The sequence below is a fragment of the Rutilus rutilus genome, assembly GCF_951802725.1.
Source record: "Rutilus rutilus genome assembly, chromosome: 7".
Taxonomy (NCBI): Eukaryota; Metazoa; Chordata; class Actinopteri; order Cypriniformes; family Leuciscidae; genus Rutilus; species Rutilus rutilus.
In genome coordinates, this window is record NC_140221.1 from 42,390,856 (window position 1) to 42,413,370 (window position 22,515).

General features: G+C 38.9%; 1 protein-coding gene across 2 annotated transcripts in view; it reads left to right on the forward strand.

The window, feature by feature from the left end:
* rtn4r (reticulon 4 receptor) overlaps nt 1-22,130 on the forward strand; it is a 77,587-nt gene extending 55,457 nt beyond the window's left edge. The window contains exons 1-2 of one of the 2 annotated variants that reach the window (XM_084413459.1): nt 19,263-19,342; nt 20,660-22,130. In XM_084413459.1, the coding sequence (XP_084269585.1) occupies nt 19,321-19,342; nt 20,660-22,077 (1,440 nt within the window). In that variant the 5' untranslated portion in view covers nt 19,263-19,320 and the 3' untranslated portion in view covers nt 22,078-22,130. Of the gene's footprint in view, nt 1-19,262; nt 19,343-20,659 lie in introns of those variants that run through there. The other variant, XM_084413458.1, reaches the window with a different exon arrangement.
* The last annotated feature ends 385 nt before the right edge of the window (nt 22,131-22,515 follow it).

The following is a 22,515-nucleotide window of genomic DNA, read 5'->3' on the forward strand; positions in this document are numbered from 1 at the left end:
GTGAAAGGGGTGGTGTGGCGCAATGGATAAGACAAATGCCTTTGGTGTGAGAGACCCGGGTTCGAATCCACTGTGAGACACCCATGTGTCCCTGAGCAAGACACTTAACCCCTAGTTGCTCCAGAGGCGTGCGACCTCTGACATATATATAGCAATTGTAAGTCGCTTTGGATAAAAGCGTCAGCTAAATGAATAAATGTAAATGTAAATGTATTATGAACAATATTTCAATACATGTTGTGTATATGGGCAGAGTACAAGCTTGAAAACAAGATTTGATTAAACACTGCCAAAATGAACTTGACTGCAGGCTGACCTTAATATTCCCTGGACGCAAACAAACACACACACACAGGTTTCCATATTTTGTGGGAACTTTCAGACATAGTGATTTTTATATTGTACATACTGTATATTCTCTCCCTTAACCCTACCCCTAAACCTACCCATCACAGAAAACTATTACTATCCTTGTGGGTACATTTGGTCCTCATAACATAGGGTTTACCAGGTACACACACACACACAATCACTTTCTCTCTCTTTCTATTGTCCTGTCCCAAATGGCACCCTAAGCACTTGTGGTCTTCCTACGAGTCCGCACTTTCGTGACGTAATGCCGCTTTGACTGTCGGGAAGAAGTCTGCTGGGCTCGGCAAAAGTGCGCATCGCGGGGCGCATTTCGACCGCAAAGGGGGTGCTCATTCGGCCTGAAATGACAAATGGGACACCCTACGGTCTCACGGACTTAACGGACACGCGCACGCGGCAGCCATTGTAAGTCCACAAGACCGAAAGTGCATATGAAGTGTGCCATTTGGGACAGGGCCTATCCCTCCATCTCTCTACACACACTACCTTTGTCTCATTACTGAGATCACACTTCATTACAGCAGCACACTCTCACTCCCCGTGTCTCATTAGAGTGTTTTAGGGCAGAGGCCAGCATTACTCAGCTGTTTGTAGATGACACACATTTGATGCAGGTCTGCTTTATCAGCAGCACACTGCATTATAGAGAACTTCTGCTTTCTCCAATACAGTTTACGCTACTATAATCTAGATTTGTTACATTTTCTGAAGGAAATGTGAGTAGTGCATGGCTTCAAAAGTTTTAAATTAATACTTTAATTCAGCAAGAGAGCTTTAAATTGCTCAAAAGTGACATTGAAGAGATTTATAATGTTACATAACATTTCTATTTCAAATAAAGGCTGTTGTGAATGCAAACCCTAATCCTCAAAGAAATGGATTACATCATGGCTTCCACAAAAAATGTATGATTTCAACATTGATAATAAGAATTTCTTTTGAGCAGCAAATCGGCATATTAGAATGATTTCTGAAGAATCATGTGACACTGAAGACTTGAAATTCAGCATTACATCACATGTATATATATATATATATATATATAAAACAGTTATTTAAAATTGTAATAATATTTCACAATATTACTGTGTTTGCTGTATTTTTGATGAAATACAGCCTTGGTGAGCTCTTTTTCCTATAACATAAAAAAAATTGACCAACCCCAAATTCTTTAATCTTTCCGTTTCTCAGCTTTCAAAATATTGAATCGGCTAGACATTGGTCTTTGTGAGCACTTGCTCCAGCATGATAAGAGCATTTAGTCTGTCCGTTAAGGGGCCATCGATGCAGACGTTTGTACATTAACAAGTGTAATCAGTGTAATCATCGAAATCTAGTAACTCAAAAGATTGGTACTGGCATATAATGGAAATCTGGCCTGCAAGCTCTGTAAAATGATTTGTAAAAAGCCCCTTTCCACTAATCATTTGCGAATGAAAAGGTCATTGAAATCCAGTGGTCAAGTGTGGGAGCCTTTTACTACTAGCTCAGAAATGAGGAGGCATGTTTGTGCTGAATCCACAATGTCTGCAATGTGGTTTATGTTTGCTAACTAAAATCAAGACAATAGATTTTCAATACCCGTTTCGCATAGGCCTTTAAATAACTGTGTCAGCTCCTTCACAACTTTGTGTCCTTACTTTATACACGCTCAAACCATTAACATAACGGCTTTGTTTACCGGCTGCATCGATTCAGAAACTTCCTAAAGAAGGATAAAGACAAGTGCTAAACAGGCTCATGTTTTGGCCTGGTCAGAGTCTGATTTGAACCATATAGTGTATATTTGGTCTCATGTTAAACTCAAACGAACTGGGAGACATTTTCTCAACGACTCATGAACTTGTTGAAGTCATTAACATTGAGTGGAACAACACTGACTCTTCTTCCCAGTTTACCCACACAGCTTGAACTTTTAAAGAAAACAACAGTATTTGTGCAATTCTTGCTAATTTCCTAAACAGTGATTTGAGATTAAAATGGTTAAGACCATAAAAAGAGCACTTAATATTTATGTTTGGCTTGGCCCTTTTTATATTACATTCTATATTTTACATTACCAATGTAAAATTACAATACTAATCTTATGGCTGTCTTATTCATTTTCTAATATTAAAGCATGGAACTTTTATTTTGACAGAGAACTGCAGGGAGCCCTTAAAGGTGCAGTAAGCGATTTCTGAGAAACGCTGTTGATATTTGAAATCACCAAAACAAACACGCCCCTACCCAAAAGGACCACACCCCTATCTTGATAGCCCCGCCCCCACATTCACAAACATGCTATGCAGCACAGGCACCTCCCCCTCATGAGTGGACACACCCCTTACTGCTGATAGGCTACAAGTGTTTTGGTGCTCGGTCTGATCCACTTTCAACAGCATTTCTCAGGAAACCATTAACTGCACCTTTAAAGCTTGTATTTTGTTGATAAACGCTTCTCTTTACAAGTATGAGAAGATGTTTGGTGCATGTTACATTCCCAAATGCACGTTAGAACAACCCAAAAGGGTGTTCTGGTAACATTTCAGCTGGTCAGATTGGGAGATGCGCTCACTGACTAGCTTAAACTTGCTGTTTGTTGTAAATGTCAAAACAGAAGAACAAAACACACGTTTGACTCGGTCCCTTGTGATCTACTGCTGTTGGTAACCAATTAATCTTCCTGAAAATAGCACAGACACACATACTTTAACTTGTTCTGCTCAGTCATCTGCGCTCTCATTTCACAGATATACGCGCATTCTCGCACTTCCACCGACAGGACGATGCTGTATAGCATCAGGCTAATAATTCAGCAGTGATGATGGAAAGCCTCTTGGATTGTATGCAGCTGAATCATTAGCTCCCACTTTCTCTCAGTCTGGGGTAATGCATTTTTACTCCCTTAGGCTGGCAACCTGGAAACGCAAAATTGAATTTTATTGCTAATAAAAGCTCTGGGAAAACGGGGGAAGACAGTTAGTCAATGCAAGGGAAAAAAAGAGCATCATTTTAATGGCGTTGTGATGGCTCATTTGCCGTATAATTAAGGGAGGATCTCACAGAGAGCCTTCAATCAGATTGAATACACAAAGGAAGGGCTTTGGGGGAAGACAGGTGGCGTTTTTGAAGGGCACTGTGGAAAGGGGACGCTATTCGTAGGGTTTTCCCCAAACATACAGTGGTAACTTCGAATATCTAATTTGGCTGTTTATGAGACTTTATGACCCTGAGGTAACTTTTATCTTAAAATCTTCCATTGCTTATACATCCTAGAACTGTTGAATATTTGATATTATATATGTTACATATTTACGTATTTTTGTGTGGCTTTGTTTATTCTTACCAAGCACCATGTGGATTTGAAATGAATTTGAAAGTTGAATACACTACTGTTAAAATGTGTAAATGTTGATGACAGAAGTCTCTTATGCTTAGCAAGGCTGGATTTATTTGATCCAAAAATACAGTAGAAACAGTAATATTGTGAAATATTATTACTGTTTTCTTATTTTAATATATTTTAAGTTATTCCTATGTTGTCAAAGCTGAATTTTCAGCATCATTACTCCAGTCTTCAGAGTCACATGGTCCTTCAGAAATCATTCTAATATTTTGATTTACTGCTCAAGATATATTCCTTATTATCAATGCTAAAAGCAGTTGTGATGCTTAATATTTTTGTGGAAACTGTGATACATTTTCTGTTGAATATAAAGTATAAAGACTAACATTATACTGTAAATGTCTGTACTGTAATTTCCGATCAGTTTAATGCATATTTTTTGAATAAAGGTTTTTCAGGCTAGATCCACCAATGCACATGTGCAGTCCTAAGTGTCATTCTATAAACTGGAGCTTCTAAACGGCAGCTGCAGTGACGCGATGACTTAACCAATCAGCGATTGGCTCTTTTATTTAGAAGGCGGGACTTATTCTGGCATATTGCGTGTTGAATTTTCTCCCGTTCTCCATGTATTATGAGTGTGCTGTCTTTGTATATCTTAAGTCTTTAGAGTAACTTATGGTTTATTTGTTACAGTGGAAGTGGAAGGTCAAGTCATGTGCATTGCATTGTGGGATACAGTGTGTTCTGTTGTATACTGCTCGTTATAGCAAATGTGTGGCATTCCGTGCATACAGTCCACAGTATGTATAGTACACTGAAGAAATAGAAAGAACAGTATGGTTGTATGCGATTAAAAGTTTCTTGTAAAAAATCCTTGCAAATTCATCATTGCATTCTAAGCTCTCCAAACAAACAAATTAAATGATCAAAGTACTTTTAATCTTGAATGAAAAACTCTTAATGCTGGCAAATACAGAGTTAGAGCCAGCTACAAATCCTCAGAGCGAGTCAACACAAGGGATCGAAATGTTAAACTGATGAGACAGTTCCTGACAAGTCAATGTCTGACTATGAAATATTTAGTAGTTGTGTGCAACCGCAGGTCTTAAGCCTTCCAAACTCTCATTTTGAGAGACACACGATGAATAAACTCTTCTGGTTCTGGTTAATAACGATGAATGCACTTTTATTCACTCTTAATTCGCTGCATATGCGATGAATGGGCTCTACTTACTTCATGCTCTTGTGACTTTTCCAGATATTTTGTGTCAGAGTAGCCTAATGCTTGATGAACAGTAAACATATACATAAAACAGAAGCTGTTATGAAACAGATTCTGGTATATTAAGACAGAACAAGTTGAATCCCAAATGGGATTTTCAACAGTAGTGGTCAAAAGTGATGTCTGGAGGCGATATTGTTTTTTTTATGACCCTACAAATTCGTATTTTTATATTTTATAATATTCTAAATATGTAGGAAAAACAAAACACTAAAGTTGGTCAAGGAATTTATCTGACAATTTTTTTTTGGCAAACAAGACACTACATCTACGTGTTGTTTTTTATGCATAAAAAATGCTGAGAAAAACAAAAAGCTTGCAGCAAAAATCAGTTATTATGTCTGCATGATTTGGCATGTTTTATAGTGTATTCACACACACACACACACACACACACATTGTGTTTTCATGTTTTACAGGGACTTTCTATAGATATAATGAATTGTATACTGTACAAACTGTATATTCTATCCCCTAACACTAAACGTACCCATCAAAAAAAAAAAAACTTTCTGCATTTTTACATTTTCAAAAAAAATCATTTAGTCTGATTTATAAGCTGCTTTCCTCATGGGGACCAAAAATGTCCCCACAAGAACTAGGATTCCAGATATTGCCATCCTTGTGGGGACATTTTGTCCTCATAACGTAGGGTTTACCAGGACCACTTGCTCACACGCACACAGACAGACAGATAGATAGATAGATAGATAGATAGATAGATAGATAGATAGATAGATAGATAGATAGACAGATAGATAGATAGATAGATAGATAGATAGATAGATAGATAGATAGATAGATAGATAGATAGATAGATAGATAGATAGATCAGGAGAAAAAAAAACGTTGCTCTTCATTTAATCAATGCCATCTAGAAGAAATAATTTAGATATTAAATAGATCTTGTTCATGATTTCTCATGTGAAAAGAGATCATTCCTAGATCATTTAACGCATTTGCACGTATAAATGGTTTTCGACTACTTTTTTCGATACCACTGCATTTTCTCTCGCTCTATCATTTTCTATCAGTGCTAACCACCACTATCAGCTAGTAGGTGTCAATCTAGATTCCCAGTGTTTGTCTTTTTTTTTTTTTTTTTAGCTGCTCTTGTGAAATACAGGCTGAGCTGTGACACTTGACATATGCCAGCAGGACGTGTCATTCTGAGCAAAGTCATGCAAAAGTCATGCACCCCTCCTCCTCCTACAGAGACCAGAGAAACTGGGTCTCCGCTGGCAGAATATGGATTATCTAGTCGCATGAGTTACATAATGTATGCACCAAGCTAAAAACTGACAGAATGATAAAATGCCAGCATGCCTTTAAGAAAATCCTTTGTTGTTTGTGTATTTTAGTGTGTCTGTGATGCAGGCTATTTTTAAAATCCCAGAGAAATGTAGGACTGCTTTAGTCACACGTTTACATGGTGTGGTTGATTTCCAGCATGTAGAACAAGGGACAAATCCATTGTTTTATCCCAAGGACAGAAAATAAACTGTCAGGGTTTAAAGCACCATAACTAGACGCACACTCACACACACACACACACACACACAAACAGAATGTATTACAGTGCCAAAACACAGGAGTGTGTTCTGAAGAGACCCTTGTATCTCCAGAACAGATGATTTTCACTGAAACGCACAAAAGAAAGCTTGTGTTGCACATCTATACGGTGTTGTGTCTGTGAAGAATCTGAGCCATATCATCTGACCTACTGCTGACCACAGAGCGAGACAGCGAGACGCTGCCGTTCAAACACTTAATCACAGAAGCTCAATATTGACAGTTGACAGCTCCACGGTGCCATTCAGCTATTTTTATCCAGAGTTCATCGAAATTTGAGAGGTCGTCATTGAGTCTTGTGTTAGTCTGACTGCTACAGGTGGATACAACGAGTGAAATATTATCACTACGGTTATTAACGGTCCAGTACAGCTTGAAAAGAAGGTTAAAAAGGTAATGATGTGAAATATAATTTATATATGTGTGAGCAAGCAGAGTAGCTTTGCTGAGTCCAATGAAAGAGCATGGAACGTTTCAATAGGGACTAATAAGTGGGATTTGAACCTCCAAAAGCTGCAAAAATTAGTAATAGTTCAGAAATAATCCTGATATTGGTGCCACGTTAAAGTAAACATTTGCAACCCATTTTAGATTCACAATGTGATAGAAGTATATACGGAAGCTTATTTTCACAAAGTGGAATAAAAACACAAAAAAGGTAATTGTGACTTTTTAAAAACTCAAAGTTCTGAGAAAAAAATCGAAGGAAATCGAGGAAATAATCGAAATATAAAAAAAAAAAAATTTATTCTGTGGTGGATATAAGCTTCCGTAGAAATTGGATATTCAACGAGGAATAAAAAGTGTATGGTGGGCCATGTTTTTATCATCAGGAATTGATTGGAGTGTAGAAAATGTCTATATGGCAGGTGGTTGGAGGGGAGGGATTAACATTGTTGCTCATTTCACATGAAAAAGGTTTCGCCAGTCACAACAGAGGTCATTTACATAATGAGTCTTTAAAGGTACAACAGCCATATTTAATTTCAAGAGCAAAAATTCTCATGCAAAACTTGAGTTGACTGTGTTTGGTGAAAGAAACATTGACTATTGAATTAAAGATATACAAATGTTTTAAAAAGGGCCTTTAAAATAGGTTGGACTGGTCTCTAGGTGGAAGCTACACCACAAGGCCTGTTACTATATGAACTATGGGTTACGATATTGCATAATAAATGTACCAACAAGGAATACTCAGCGATTACATCAACGTGAGAGATGAGGAAAGGAATTATTGCTGACTACAGAGTAAAATGTACATGGATAGTTATTAAAATGAGACTAGCAAGCAAGCGATTCATTCTAATTTTCTCTGTCCTGCCCTCCGGTTGCAGCTAGAGCCACTTTCAGCCGTTTATTTGGATAAAAGTGTTATTTGTGTACTCAAGATAATGGCCAGCTGATGACCCTCTTTAGATGACAGCCCGTCCTCAGTTATCTGTAATCAAGATTAAATGCGCAGAGAAAACGCTGCTTTCTAGCACTGTTGCACTGAAGGATTTTTTTCCATTGTAATTAAAGGTGTGGAAATACAGTTCCAGCAACAAACATGTTCGTGTTTATATATTGGGTGAGAAAAGCCTGAATGAATGACAGCGCTTTGTACGCCAAGCCAATTTTCAATTTGCTTCCAACGTGCAGCTATTTAAGCTCGCAGATGTTTCTACTCTAGACTGCATTTCGAATCACTTTGCCTCCCAAAACTGAATTAGAATGTTTATCCGCCAGTCCAGGATCTCATTAAGTTAGGCACCTAAAAGATGCCACTGTCAGTCTCGGTGAAGTTGGGGGATTTCCAGCTCACGTCTCGACTCACAGAAAATAAATTGTTTACATTGTGATGAAAGCAGCGCGTTTGGCGCGTCGCTGAATTTATTTATTTTTTCATTGGAACGGAGGCGTAGAGGAGCCTTTTTTTATGTTGACGGATCTGTCCACAGGGTTAGCTATCTGAAACTAAATGTGTCTTTGTAGTAAGTAAATATCCTGGATCCGAGGTACATGAAAAGTATGGTGTGGTTTATGTACTGATGTAGCGTGACGTAATCCCAAAATCATCTAGCATGGAAACATATGAGTGGGTCCAGACAGAAACTACTTGTTTAGCGTTTTCAGTGCTGATTTGAGGAGAAAATTGTGGATTTTTTGCATAATGGATTTAAACATGTTGAACAGAGCTGAGAGTATTACATTTGTATCTATATCTGAAAGCATAATCAAATGCATTAATAGTTTAAAGCTGCAGTCTGTAACTTTTGGTGCTCTAGCTGTTATTAAACAGAACTGCATGCATACACATTTCCACCCTAACCCTAACCCTAACCACCCTAACCTAACCCTAACCTAACCCTAACCCTACAGCATTGATATTCTAGTGCAGTGTTGTTATTAACACTTAACTAAAACTATATAAATGTATAATGTATGTACAGTATATATTGTGTGTATACACATGCATACAGTGTATTGTAACTAACTGAAGTAAAATAAGTTGAAGTACTAAAACTTAAAAAAAAAATAGAAAAGCTAAACTGAAATATATATATATATATATATATATAAATACACAAATGCATAACAGGTGACTAAAACGTAAACTAAAATTAAAATGAAAACTTAAAATAAAAACAAAAGCTAATTCAAAGTATTAATAATAAAATAAACAAAAATTCTAAATAACACTGCTCTAGTGTTCTATACAGATTAACAAAATATTCAAAATGTATTGTCTTTTTCTTAGAGGAAAAAAAATGCACAAAATTTCTTATCCAAATGCTTAGAATGATTAAGTACCACCATCAAATCATGGTTCGAAGCTGTGATGTAGACGAAAGATATCGCCTATTTAAATAAAAAAATAAAAAAACGACATGTTAAGGGGTCTTTAAGCAGCAGGGAATTTGTAATACTTTGTGAATGATGAGTGTTCTGCGCTACTAGCCTCTGAGTACTAAAACTAGTATGACTATGCTGACTTAAGAAGAAGCTTTGGGAATAGTTATGAATATAATATGATTATACTTGTGTTTGGTTTGTGTTTATTTTGGCTCATAATCCAGGTGGAGCATGTGGGCTTGTGAGAAATGGGAAATCATAATTGTTAGCAAGAGAAGTGGATTGCATGGGTGGGAGGAGGGAAATTCAGAGTTAAGCAATGGGAATTGTTTTGAGAGAATTGGAAAGTGTTATTAGAAGTACTCAAATTATTCGTATTTTTTAAATACGTGGGCTACTAATCAGATTGGGTCAAGTGGTTTGGACCTGAAACCGTACCTTCCAAAGTCTTATTTTATTAACCACTCACATTAAAGTTTACTATTTACGGTGTCTTTATAGAAAATCCATCAATTTAAACGCAGCAGTCTCAGCCCTGAAACAAAATGTACAATCTTACATGAACAGATGCTTTTAGCCTCTAAGCTCAATTTCATGTCTGTTGGTTCCTAAATGTATTAGAATGCTGTAGAAATTGATACTTTTATTCAGCAAGGATGCATTAAATTGAGCAAAAGTGCCAGTGAAGACATTCAAAATGTTTCAAAAGATTTATATTTAAAAAATAATGTACTTTTTAACTTTCTATTCATCAAAGAATCCTGATTTTTTTTCTCTCTTTCAGATATTAAAAATAAAATACATAACTACTGTGATGGTAGAGCATTGAACAAAATATTGTTGAGTAAGATAGATCTTTTAAACATTCATACACTCTTAAAAATAACAGTGATACCATAGAAGAACCACTTTTGCTTCCCCAAAGAAGTGGACAGTTCCTAAAAGATTTTTCTTTTTTTTCTTAGTGAACATTTTAAAAACCAAAAAAAAAAAAAAAAAAAATGTTTTCCACTCTCAAGAACCTTTTGTGGAATGGAAAGGTTCCATGGATGTTCAAGGTTCTTCATGGACCCATTTATGCCAATACTATAATTTTGAAAGGAGCTGTAGAATTCAGAAACCCTTGTTATTGGCGATACCGGTGGCCGTTAAGTGAACTGCAGCCAGCAACTTATTGCTCCTGCTCAAGTGACGTTCAAGAGACTGAACGTGATTTAGCCTCGATATCACTGCGAAGTTCTTTTTCCAGACATCAATCACGCTGCTAAGAGCGACATTTAAATGAATATGTAAATTTGTCATGCATGCTTTCTTCTCAATAACGAAATAAACACAACAAAAATGACAGAGACAGGAAGTCATGGAAGGTTGCGATTTTTAGATTTTGTAATAAGCTGTTCACACGTTGGCAATAAAAAAAGCGATTAATAAATAAAATCTTACATATAGCCCCTTTAAGAGTCTATAGATGCTACCTAAACAACACTTCTTGGTAACACTAGCTCCCCCTTGAGGTTTATTATCATCACGGAAATGCGAAAAGAAAGTGAAGTGTGTCATTTCTGCCCCCTAGAGGCACAAAATAAATCAAAATCTGTAAAAATAGCTGTATATGAAATATGGAAATTTGAGAATTCAACCTAAAATGGCTTACTTACAGTTCTCTATCCACATTAAGCTGCTTTTAGAAGAAGTATTTTTACTTTTGTATAATGGGAATGTGTTGGCCTAGCATTTATTTGCATTTGTGAACTTGCATTAAGTATGTTTCTGGCCTCAGTAGTAAACCAAAGTGTCTGCGTGCGTTCCTTTATTTATTTTTCCCGCAACCTGCTCGATTCTCTGTTATTCATGAACCATCTGGCAAACTTTGAGCATGTGGTACAGAAGGCAGACACAAATAAGTCCTGATCTGCTTCGCTTTGCTCCAGCATCAATAAAATCATCTGCATTCCACAGCTTATACTCAATGTTACTGCAGAAACCTCAGGCATCTGTTCTCCTTGAGCATCCATCTTTACCTTTCTGTCCCAACAACACCTTTCATCTGTGTCACCTTTCCTGTTGCCTCTTTACTCTCAGCCAATTTCTATTCTAAATGTCCCTCTCTTCTGCCCTTTACCTTTTCCTGGTGCCTTTGTCCTTTATGTCCACAGGACGTGTGGTAAATATACTGTATGTTTACATGTTAGCGTGGTGTCCTGGTGTAATAAGATATGGCTAGAGAAAGAAAACACTTTTAACTGCTTAGTAGTTCTTAAGTGAACAACTTGTACAATTTATACATTTTTAAATACTTTTTAAAGCGAAGATGCATTAAATTGGTTAAAAGTGACAGTAAAGACTTTTACATTGTTGCATTACAAATAAATGCTGTTATTTTGAACTTTGTATTCTTCAAAGAATCCTGAAAAAAAATTATGATGGTTTCCATAACTGTTTTCAACACTGTTAATAGTAAGAAATGTTTTCTTGAGCAGCAAATCATCATATTAGAATGATTTCTGAAGGATCATGTTAAAGACTGGAGTAATGATGCTGAAAATTCAGCTTTGATTCACAGGGATAAATTACAATTCAGATATATTAAAATAAAATAAAAACATTTTACTATATTTTTCATCAAATAAATGCAGCCTTGTTGAGCATAAGTGTCACGTTCTAGTCCGATAATGATGAAGATGGGCACAAAGGATGAAATGATAGCGTATTTATTAAGGATGCACCGATATAAAAAATTTGGCAGATAACCGATAATTATTTATATTTGAAAGCCAATAACCAATATATTGGCCGATAAATCTAAATCCAAATTTTTATATAATTTTTAAGAGCCTGATTACAAAAACAAATGTCTCACCATTAAAAGCCATGTCACAAGCACACATGTTCTCAATATAATTGTAGCCTATATGACAGACTAGTGCACATGCATATCACGTGTTCAGTCTATAGGTGTGTAGTTTTAGTTTTAGTTAGTACATCTAGTTCAACTAAATGAAAATAAGGTATGTTGCCTTGGCAACTAGATGAAAAAAAAAAAAAAAAAATCTTTAATAAATAAATTAAAATCACATCTAAACTTTAGAACCAGTTTATCAAGTTTAATGCAATTTTAATTTATTTATTAAAGAAAACAAATTTATTTATTTCAGCAAGTTGCAGAAAAAGCAATCATATGAGCACACTTCTGTCTTTTAGTTTTAGTTTTTCTTTTTTTTAAATCTTAAATCTTGTAAAAAAAAAAAAAAAAAAAACATTTATTGAAACTGCTTGCAAAAATTATTATTCTCAGCCTCTGTGGCTTTCTTTCACCATACTAATGAATACTATGACCCATGCTGTAGTCGCTCACAAAAAAACACAGGAAAGAGTCAAAACAAAGTCAAATAAGAAAAGGGCAAAGCAGACAAAAGAGGTGAAACAATATTACAGATTTTACCTCAGGGAGAAAAAAAAGAAAGTAGCAATTAGGAAAGGCATTGAGAGGAGCTGAGAGAAAAGTGTGAGGAACGGCCTGTCATCAGCAACAACACCTACATGCACACTGTTCCTCACTGGCTTTAACCTCTACCTCCACATCCACACTTTTCCTCACTGGCTTTAACCTCCACCTCCACATCCACACTGTTCCTCACTGGCTTTAACCTCCACCTCCACATCCACACTGTTCCTCACTGGCTTTAACCTCCACCTCCACATCCACACTGTTCCTCACTGGCTTTAACCTCCACCTCCACATTCACACTGTTCCTCACTGGCTTTAACCTCCACCTCCACATCCACACTGTTCCTCACTGGCTTTAACCTCCACCTCCACACTGTTCCTCACTGGCTTTAACCTCTACCTCCACATCCACACTGTTCCTCACTGGCTTTAACCTCCACCTCCACATCCACACTGTTCCTCACTGGCTTTAACCTCCACCTCCACATCCACACTGTTCCTCACTGGCTTTAACCTCCACCTCCACATCCACACTGTTCCTCACTGGCTTTAACCTCCACCTCCACATCCACACTGTTCCTCACTGGCTTTAACCTCCACCTCCACACTGTTCCTCACTGGCTTTAACCTCTACCTCCACATCCACACTGTTCCTCACTGGCTTTAACCTCCACCTCCACATCCACACTGTTCCTCACTGGCTTTAACCTCCACCTCCACATCCACACTGTTCCTCACTGGCTTTAACCTCCACCTCCACATCCACACTGTTCCTCACTGGCTTTAACCTCCACCTCCACATCCACACTGTTCCTCACTGGCTTTAACCTCTACATCCACACTGTTCCTCACTGGCTTTAACCTCCACCTCCACACTGTTCCTCACTGGCTTTAACCTCTACCTCCACATCCACACTGTTCCTCACTGGCTTTAACCTCCACATCCACACTGTTCCTCACTGGCTTTAACCTCCACCTCCACATCCACACTGTTCCTCACTGGCTTTAACCTCCACCTCCACATCCACACTGTTCCTCACTGGCTTTAACCTCCACCTCCACACATCCACACTGTTCCTCACTGGCTTTAACCTCCACCTCCACATCCACACTGTTCCTCACTGGCTTTAACCTCCACCTCCACACATCCACACTGTTCCTCACTGGCTTTAACCTCCACCTCCACATCCACACTGTTCCTCACTGGCTTTAACCTCCACATCCACACTGTTCCTCACTGGCTTTAACCTCCACATCCACATCCACACTGTTCCTCACTGGCTTTAACCTCCACCTCCACACATCCACACTGTTCCTCACTGGCTTTAACCTCCACCTCCACACATCCACACTGTTCCTCACTAGCTTTAACCTCCACCTCCACATCCACACTGTTCCTCACTGGCTTTAACCTCTACCTCCACACATCCACACTGTTCCTCACTGGCTTTAACCTCCACCTCCACACATCCACACTGTTCCTCACTGGCTTTAACCTCCACCTCCACATCCACACTGTTCCTCACTGGCTTTAACCTCTACCTCCACACATCCACACTGTTCCTCACTAGCTTTAACCTCCACCTCCACATCCACACTGTTCCTCACTGGCTTTAACCTCTACCTCCACACATCCACACTGTTCCTCACTAGCTTTAACCTCCACCTCCACATCCACACTTTTCCTCACTGGCTTCACATCCACACTGTTCCTCACTGGCTTTAACCTCTACCTCCACACATCCACACTGTTCCTCACTGGCTTTAACCTCCACCTCCACATCCACACTTTTCCTCACTGGCTTTAACCTCTACCTCCACACATCCACACTGTTCCTCACTGGCTTTAACCTCCACCTCCACACATCCACACTGTTCCTCACTGGCTTTAACCTCCACCTCCACATCCACACTGTTCTTCACTCGCTTTAACCTCTACCCCCACACGTGCCAACACCACTGCTGCCTGATACATTTAAATTCATGACCGTCCATGTGTACAGGTCAATAATGCCTGCTGGGTGATCAGAAACTACAGTAGGTCCATACAGTCACAGTCAGGAGAAAGCTGATGTTTCATACATTGGTTTCTACAGCATGAGTTGCTGGTGTGCTGGTCTCCTCATTAACCTTTTTATCTAGGTTCATCTCCAAGATATTCTTGATCAATACATACTAGACTTTTTTCTGAGTCATATTATTTTGTCTTTTAATTTTGTTTAATCTTATTGCTATTTTTAAGGAGTAAAATATCCAAAAATCCATGTGTTAACGCCAGTCTCTGAAATTAGTAATTTAATTTCAGTGTGGTGTCTAGTAGCATACATCAACAGTTAACAAAAATAGATGAAGTCTCGATCGCTATTTTTTCTCCCTACATCTAAACTTGGCAATGGATTTTAATTGGTGCTTTAGTTCTGTGGTTAATTGGCCTTCAGAAAGCTCACAACGAAGCGGAACCAGTGGGTGCTAAAGAGGCTTGAAATGTGGTAAATTTATTTCTATATTCTGCCACATGATTAAGATGTTGGCACTGTCACTCATTTGTTTATTCAGTGGTAATGAGTGTAATTAATGTCAACTCCGGAAATGAGTAATCCTCTATATTCATGTAATGCAGAAAATGGCGCTGATGGGGAATGAACTGGCGGGCAACTCAGATGCCCTCTAAAATCACATGAAGTATGAAGCCACTAGATTATGATTTCATTCATTTTTTTATTCTTTACTCGTGGGCAAATATGCAAAATATTGAACAATTCTCACATAATATTCAAATCAATTCTGAACAGAATGTCAGTGTGTTCGCCTGTGCAAAACTCATCAATACATTGTCAGTGCAATCGTCGTTATTTTGCACTGCAAATCTTAAGTAATATTTTTGTCTTGATTTCAATTAAAAATATCTAAACATCCATAAAGATGCAAAATTGCATAAAATATTAAGACTTGTTTTCAGTGAATATGTCTTGAAATTTTGGAGCGTGGCATCACATGGTGATGGAAAAAAATATGAGGTAGAAGGAAAAATGACATTTCGCAAATGTTTTGTACTCCCCCGAAAAACCTTACGTTCGCTTGCAAAACCTTTGTGTTGTTTGCGAGTGTATGCGATGTTTCTCAGGGGAGTGCAAAGGTTTTGCGAGGGAATGCAAAGTTTCTCAGGGAAACAAACAATCGACAAATAAACAAAAAATATCGACGCATACATTTTCCACCCATCCCATATTTTTTTCCTTCACTATGTCCCTTTAAGGGCTCCATACAAAATTTAGTGAGGTTTAAGCTTAAATCAAATCAAAACAATTTGTTTATGTGGTAAGAAATATATTTTTCAATACTATTACAATTTTTTTATTATCTTACACTACATTATTTACTTAAAAAGCAAATTGATCTTGTTTTAATCATGGGTTTAAAGTCCCCCTGTGGTGAAAATAAAGTTTTTAATGTTGTTTAAATGTCTATGTGGTTTTTAATATGCTTTAAGACAAACCATGTGCAAAGTCATAAGTCACCACCATTGCTGAGCATGTTCTCCTTAAAACTGCAGTGAACCAAAGAGTCTCAAAAACATGGTTTGAAATCGCTGGTGTTTCTGAGGTCTCAAACTACCTTGTAACCAATCACATCAACGTGCGATCATCAACGAGTGGATCTCTGAGCTGGCATGAGTGAGTGGACACGGGGCTCATTTGCATATTCATAGAACCACGTTTACTAAATGAGGCAAGGGTGTAGAGTTACATTCAAGCTATTTTAAGGCATGAAAAAAAAAAAAAAATCAATCGTCGTTTTGGTGATCAAAGATGAGTTTTAAGGGATACAATTATTGACTACATGGGGGACTTTAATGGAAACCAAGACAAAAAGTTTGTTAGATATGTGTCTGTGGGATGTTTCCACCCATTTCCAGTGTCTGCAAGGTGAAAATTTTGATCACTTTTAAGTCACACAATTTGAGGCATCATTCATGTCTGCAGTGCAAATAATGCAGGATGAGCTACAGGATGTTCCAATGTCTACAATTGAGAGTGTGTTCAAATCCATCCACAGCATGTCCAAAACACCCCGGTTGGTCTCAAAACAAGGGTTGCCATTACTTTCCATATCCACTTGTATGGTTGAGAAAAAATGTTGTAAATATCATTACATGCTTTCCATATGCTAGAGACATACTGTATGCAAATGTGCTAAGTCAGAGATTACCACTTGTCCCTGCTGCCTCTCTCTCTCTCTCTTTGCACAATTATCTCAAGTCCATGTTCAGTATTCTGTCTCCTTTTGTTTTCCATACAAATAATTCAATTAGACAGTAGAGAAGTATCCTTGATTTCGCCTCCTTGTTTATCAATGGTTTGTTCGCTCTCCCGTGGCGTCTTTTATATCAGGATGAGAGCTTTTCACACAAGTGGAGAGACAAGCAGCAATCAGTGCATTTTATGCAAAGCTGAAAACACCATTCGGGTTGTCAGGTTTGCAAGAGGGTGGTCCTCAGCACGTCGAACGGCGCACTGCTAATAAGCTCGTCATCTGAAAATGCAGCTTGGCTTCTTTGTGAAATGAGTAAGCGATCGACTGGAGTGCTGTTATTATGAGGGATTCTCTTGAGTTTAGAAAAATACCAGAGGTAATGCAAAACTAATAGGTCGGTAAACAGTTATATAGATTGTGGTCTGCAATGCAATAACCTTTTATGAAACAGGTTTGTTCTTTCTGTGGCACGACAGGATACGGGCTTCCCCTTGAGTGAAAAGGAGAAAAACAGAAATATAAAAAAAAGGCAAAGCGGGGCTCCTTACTGGGATTAGAGAAAGGAGAGGCATGACCGGCATACTGATGGAGACGAGGTAGAAAAATATTGAGTGCTAGTATGTAGTCCATGTCTGACAAATGGCCTTTACAGTGAAGGGCGCCCAGCAATAAAGGACATGGGTATGTGACTGTCCAGAGGACGAGACAATGCACCAAAATAATTGGGAGGATGGCGTATGACATTTTGAGTAGCTTTACTCAGCACTAAACAGATGAAAGACAGAGGAAGCGCAAGGTTAGCACGGTCGGCTATGGGTAAAAAAAAAAGGAGAAAAAAAAAGGAGCTTTGAAAACGGATCTCCGACGTGCATTGTGTGGGTGGGGATAGTCCACTAATGACTAGAAGATAAAACAGAAGGTCTGGTAGATTCATGAAGCCTAACGTTTCAAAGAGCGGCAATGGAATATTTTTATCGGCAGCGAGGGTGAAAGAGAAGCGCTGTGAAGCAGAAAGATGGAGAGGAAGGCTGACAGCTCACTGGTGGAAGATGACAGGAGAGGGAGAGGGAGAGGGAGAGGGAGGATATTTGAGGGAAAGTGTAACACAGGGATGCTGTCAAGCCTCAAGCAAGCTCCATTTAACAAGCTGCAAGATTGAGGGACGGAGGAGAATTCAGGGAGCCGGGCGAGAGGATCTACAGGCTCCTCTGCCTTCTGCATGTGCACGTGAAAATATCTCACATGGGTTTGATTATGTAAACATGGTTGAAGGAGGATTTGGTGAACGGTCACATGATATTGAGGCATTGTGATAGATGTTAATGCTAGACTATAATACAATGATATTTATGAAGAAAGAGCAATTAAGACTATCTATCCATCCATCCATCCATTTGCATTTTGTTGGTCTATCTATCTATCTATCTATCTATCTATCTATCTATCTATCTATCTATCTATCTATCTATCTATCTATCTATCTATCTATCTATCTATCTATCTATCTATCTATCTATCTATCCATATATCCATCCATCTGTCTGTTGATCTATCTATTCAGATAGACAGAAATCCATCACCTACTGTAGATAGATAGAGGCTTGTAGAGATGTTGTGGATTGTTCACATGTGAAGCATTAATTGTCCAGAGATGAATGTTTCCCTGCATCAATCTCACAGTGGTGTATGATAGAGATCTCATAGACAGACACTTTTTTTCATCTGCTCTCCTAAATAATGGTTGACTTGAAGAATGGCTGAATAAAAACAACATTTCTTATCTGTGTGCCTCCCGTAGATAAACCCACCCTCAGATGCATCTGTGCCACATCCACACACAGAGACCACTGGGCTTCAGATCATAGATGAGAGAGGCCATCTTATCTGTAACAGTCCAGATTCACTTCAAGCATGTTCACACTCGCTACACTCCCATGAGACACAGATCCAACATCCTAAGTCCTTCCCCCTGGCCCCATCTCACCCAACCACGTATCGAACACCCACAGCACATTTATCTTCCCTGGACAGACTAAATGTCAACCCTTACACCATGCTGGAATGTGATTAGCTAGTGCTAATAGCAATGATGGAGCTAATTTTGTTCAAGCCTCCCTCCTATGTTTCATTTATCGGTTCTCTCATTTGGCCGGCTTTTCTCGCTTGCGTTGGCTGATGGATGGGAATGGATCCCGCGGCACAAATTTTTGCCGGTAGCATTCACACATGCAGGCGCAAGTACAGAGAGGTCCTGCTCTCACAGGCAGGCAGCCATTTTAGAGCTGTTTAATCTATAGAAGAGCTGTGTCTGAAATAAATGCATGCTGTTTTTACTCAACTCATTTGAAATGGCTTGTGTTATATTTAATTATTACATGGCTTGGTTGAATTCTAATGTAGAATGCGGTCTGTTATTTCTTGATAACAGACCGCTGCTAAGGATAACACACCGTTGCCATGAAAAACAGAGCGTTGCTATGGACGCAGGATTCTAACCGTTGAGACGGAACAGACTTAATTGTCTTTAGCGGAAGCAATACAATCGTTTTTAAATCAATAAACTCCTTTTAAAATCAATATTTTGTGTCAAATTTTTGATTTATTTGGTAGGTAGCCATGTAATAAGCGGGATAATGTAGCGCGAGGCGGTTGTTATAGCGAATACAACCCCTTCAGGCTGATCCAAGATCAGTCTGTCGGAGTTGTATTTGCTATAACAACCGCCTCGCTCTACATTATCCCTTACATATTTACTTCATTACAATGTATGTGATGTGTGAATGTGAACAGATATTTGTAATATTTGCTTTGTATAAAGTTACTGTTTTTCTACCAATTATAATGTTAGATGTACATTAGAAATGTACCATTATGACCTTTTATATTTTAATTTAGATTTATTTTTAAATACATTTTTACATTTTCTTTCCATAAGAGATTCCAAAGCAAGTTAAAAAGTTTCACTACCTTTCAAAAGTTTGGGGGCTGTAAGATTTTTTTATGTTTTTGAAGAAAGTCTCTTTTGTTCACCAAGGCTGTCTTTATTTGATCAGAAATACAGTAAAACAGTAATATTGTGAAATATTATTTAAAAAAATAATATATATTTTAAATGTAATTTATTCCTGTGATCAAAGCTGAATTTTCAGCATCATTACTCCAGTCTTCAGTGTTACATGATCCTTCAGAAATCATTCTAGTCTGCTGATTTCCTGCTTAAGAAACATTTCTTATTATTCTCAATATTTTTGTGGAATCTTTATTTTTATTTTATTTTTTATTCTAATTCGACGAATAGAAAGTCCAAAAGAACATCATTTATTTGAAATAGAAATCTTTTGTAACATTATAAATGTCTTCAGTGTCACTTTTGATCAATTTAATGCATCCTTGCTGATTAAACGTCTTAGTGACGGCAGTGTATATGTTGCATGAGCACAGTTTAATATTCTTATTTCAAGCTTGTGTAAAATTGTTCAAACATGAAATGATGTCACCTGCTAAATGAAGTAGCTGCTGTCTTGACCTCAAACTGACCAGTTGCCTATCTGTCTCTTCTCAACAGGTGGTCGCCTCCTCTGCCTGGTGTTATGGCTTAACATGGTGCCAGTGATGAATGGCTGCCCGGCGAAGTGTGTGTGCTACAGCGAGCCGAGGCCAACCGTGGCCTGTCAGCAGCAGGGTCTGTTCTCCATTCCCACTGAGATCCCCGTCCGTAGCCAGCGAATATTCCTCCAGAGCAACAAACTGACAGTGGTCCGATCGACCAGCTTTAGTTCTGTGCATAACCTCACGGTCTTGTGGATGTACTCGAATAACATCAGCCATATTGAGGCGGGGGCCTTTTACGGGCTGGAGAGACTGGAAGAATTAGACATCGGCGACAACAGCAACCTTCGCATCATAAGTCCCACCGCGTTCCGCGGTCTGACCAAGCTGCACACCCTTCACCTGCACAGATGCGGGCTGTCCGAGCTCCCGGTGGGAGTTTTCCGAGGACTCTTCTCGCTCCAGTATCTGTACCTGCAGGATAATAACCTTCTGGCCCTGCACGAGGACACTTTCCTGGACCTGGCGAACCTCACCTACCTATTCTTACATAACAACAAGATCAAGGTGGTGACCGATCACATGCTGCGTGGTCTCACCAACCTTGACCGCTTGCTCCTGCACCAGAACCGCATTATACACGTGCAGCAGCGGGCTTTCAACGATCTGGGCAAGCTGACAACCTTGTTTCTCTTTTACAACAACCTCACCATGTTGACAGGGGAGGCCATGAACCCTCTGGTGTCCCTCCAGTACCTAAGGCTCAATGGGAACCAATGGATTTGCGACTGTCGAGCCAGGCCGTTGTGGGACTGGTTCAAACGCTTCAAAGGGTCTAGCTCCGAGTTGGAGTGCCACCTTCCCACCTCTCTGACTGGGAAGGACCTGAAACGACTGAAAAGCGACGATTTGGAGGGGTGCGTGGACTCTCCGGCGCAGGTTCAAACCAGTATCTTCAACACCAAGGCACGCTCTGGAAAGTTCCTCTCCCTTGAAGATCCTCTTGTCGAAAGCATTCCCAGGTGCTGTCTTTCGGATAATGACAAATCCTCCATTATCTCCAGCAAGTCCCACCCGGATCCTTCATCCTACAACAGCCGGCAGATCACCAACAATCCCCTGAAAGAAAAGGAGAACATCTCCAAGACCAAGTTTCGGGAGGTTGATCAAACGAAAAACGACACTCGTAATAAGCAGAGTCTCAATGATGGTCCTTTGGGAACCATATCCAACCACCTTGACCAGACCTTGGACAAAATTGACCCAGAGCTGCTGGACAATCTGGAACCTTCAACAGCGCCATCTAGGAAGAAAAAAAAGTGCTCCAAAAAGCCCAAATCAGACCAGTATTGCCTAAAGGGTCATGGGTCCACCATTCAAGTATTGGCTGTTCTCTTTCTCCCCTTGTTCTGGTTGTCTCTGGTTTTGTCCTAGTTCATACTCTCATCCATCAGTTTGCTCTTGACAATGACACAAAATACCTGCAGTAGCCTGAGTGGACAGACAAAAGACGTTGAAAGGGGGGTTACGACGTTGCTCCGCATGGTTGAGAATAAAGTTGCAATGCTAATGACGCATTAAAAGAAATGGATGCCTTTACAGAATACATGAAATCTAATGTATATAAAACTGGGTGCCCAAATGTTTGTTCTATGTACTTTTAATGTGCTGTGTTTAAGCAACACTGCGAAGAGCTCCCTATTCCCACATCACCTCCAAAAGCTGACCAGAAAGTGACTATTGTAGATGAACCACTTAAAAAAAGAAGAAAAATCCTTAAACCATGACTAAACCAGATCGCCGAAAGCACCCAGGAATGTTGCTGATATGAAACTGAAGGGAATTGACATTTATTTTTTTTGTTCCCAATAT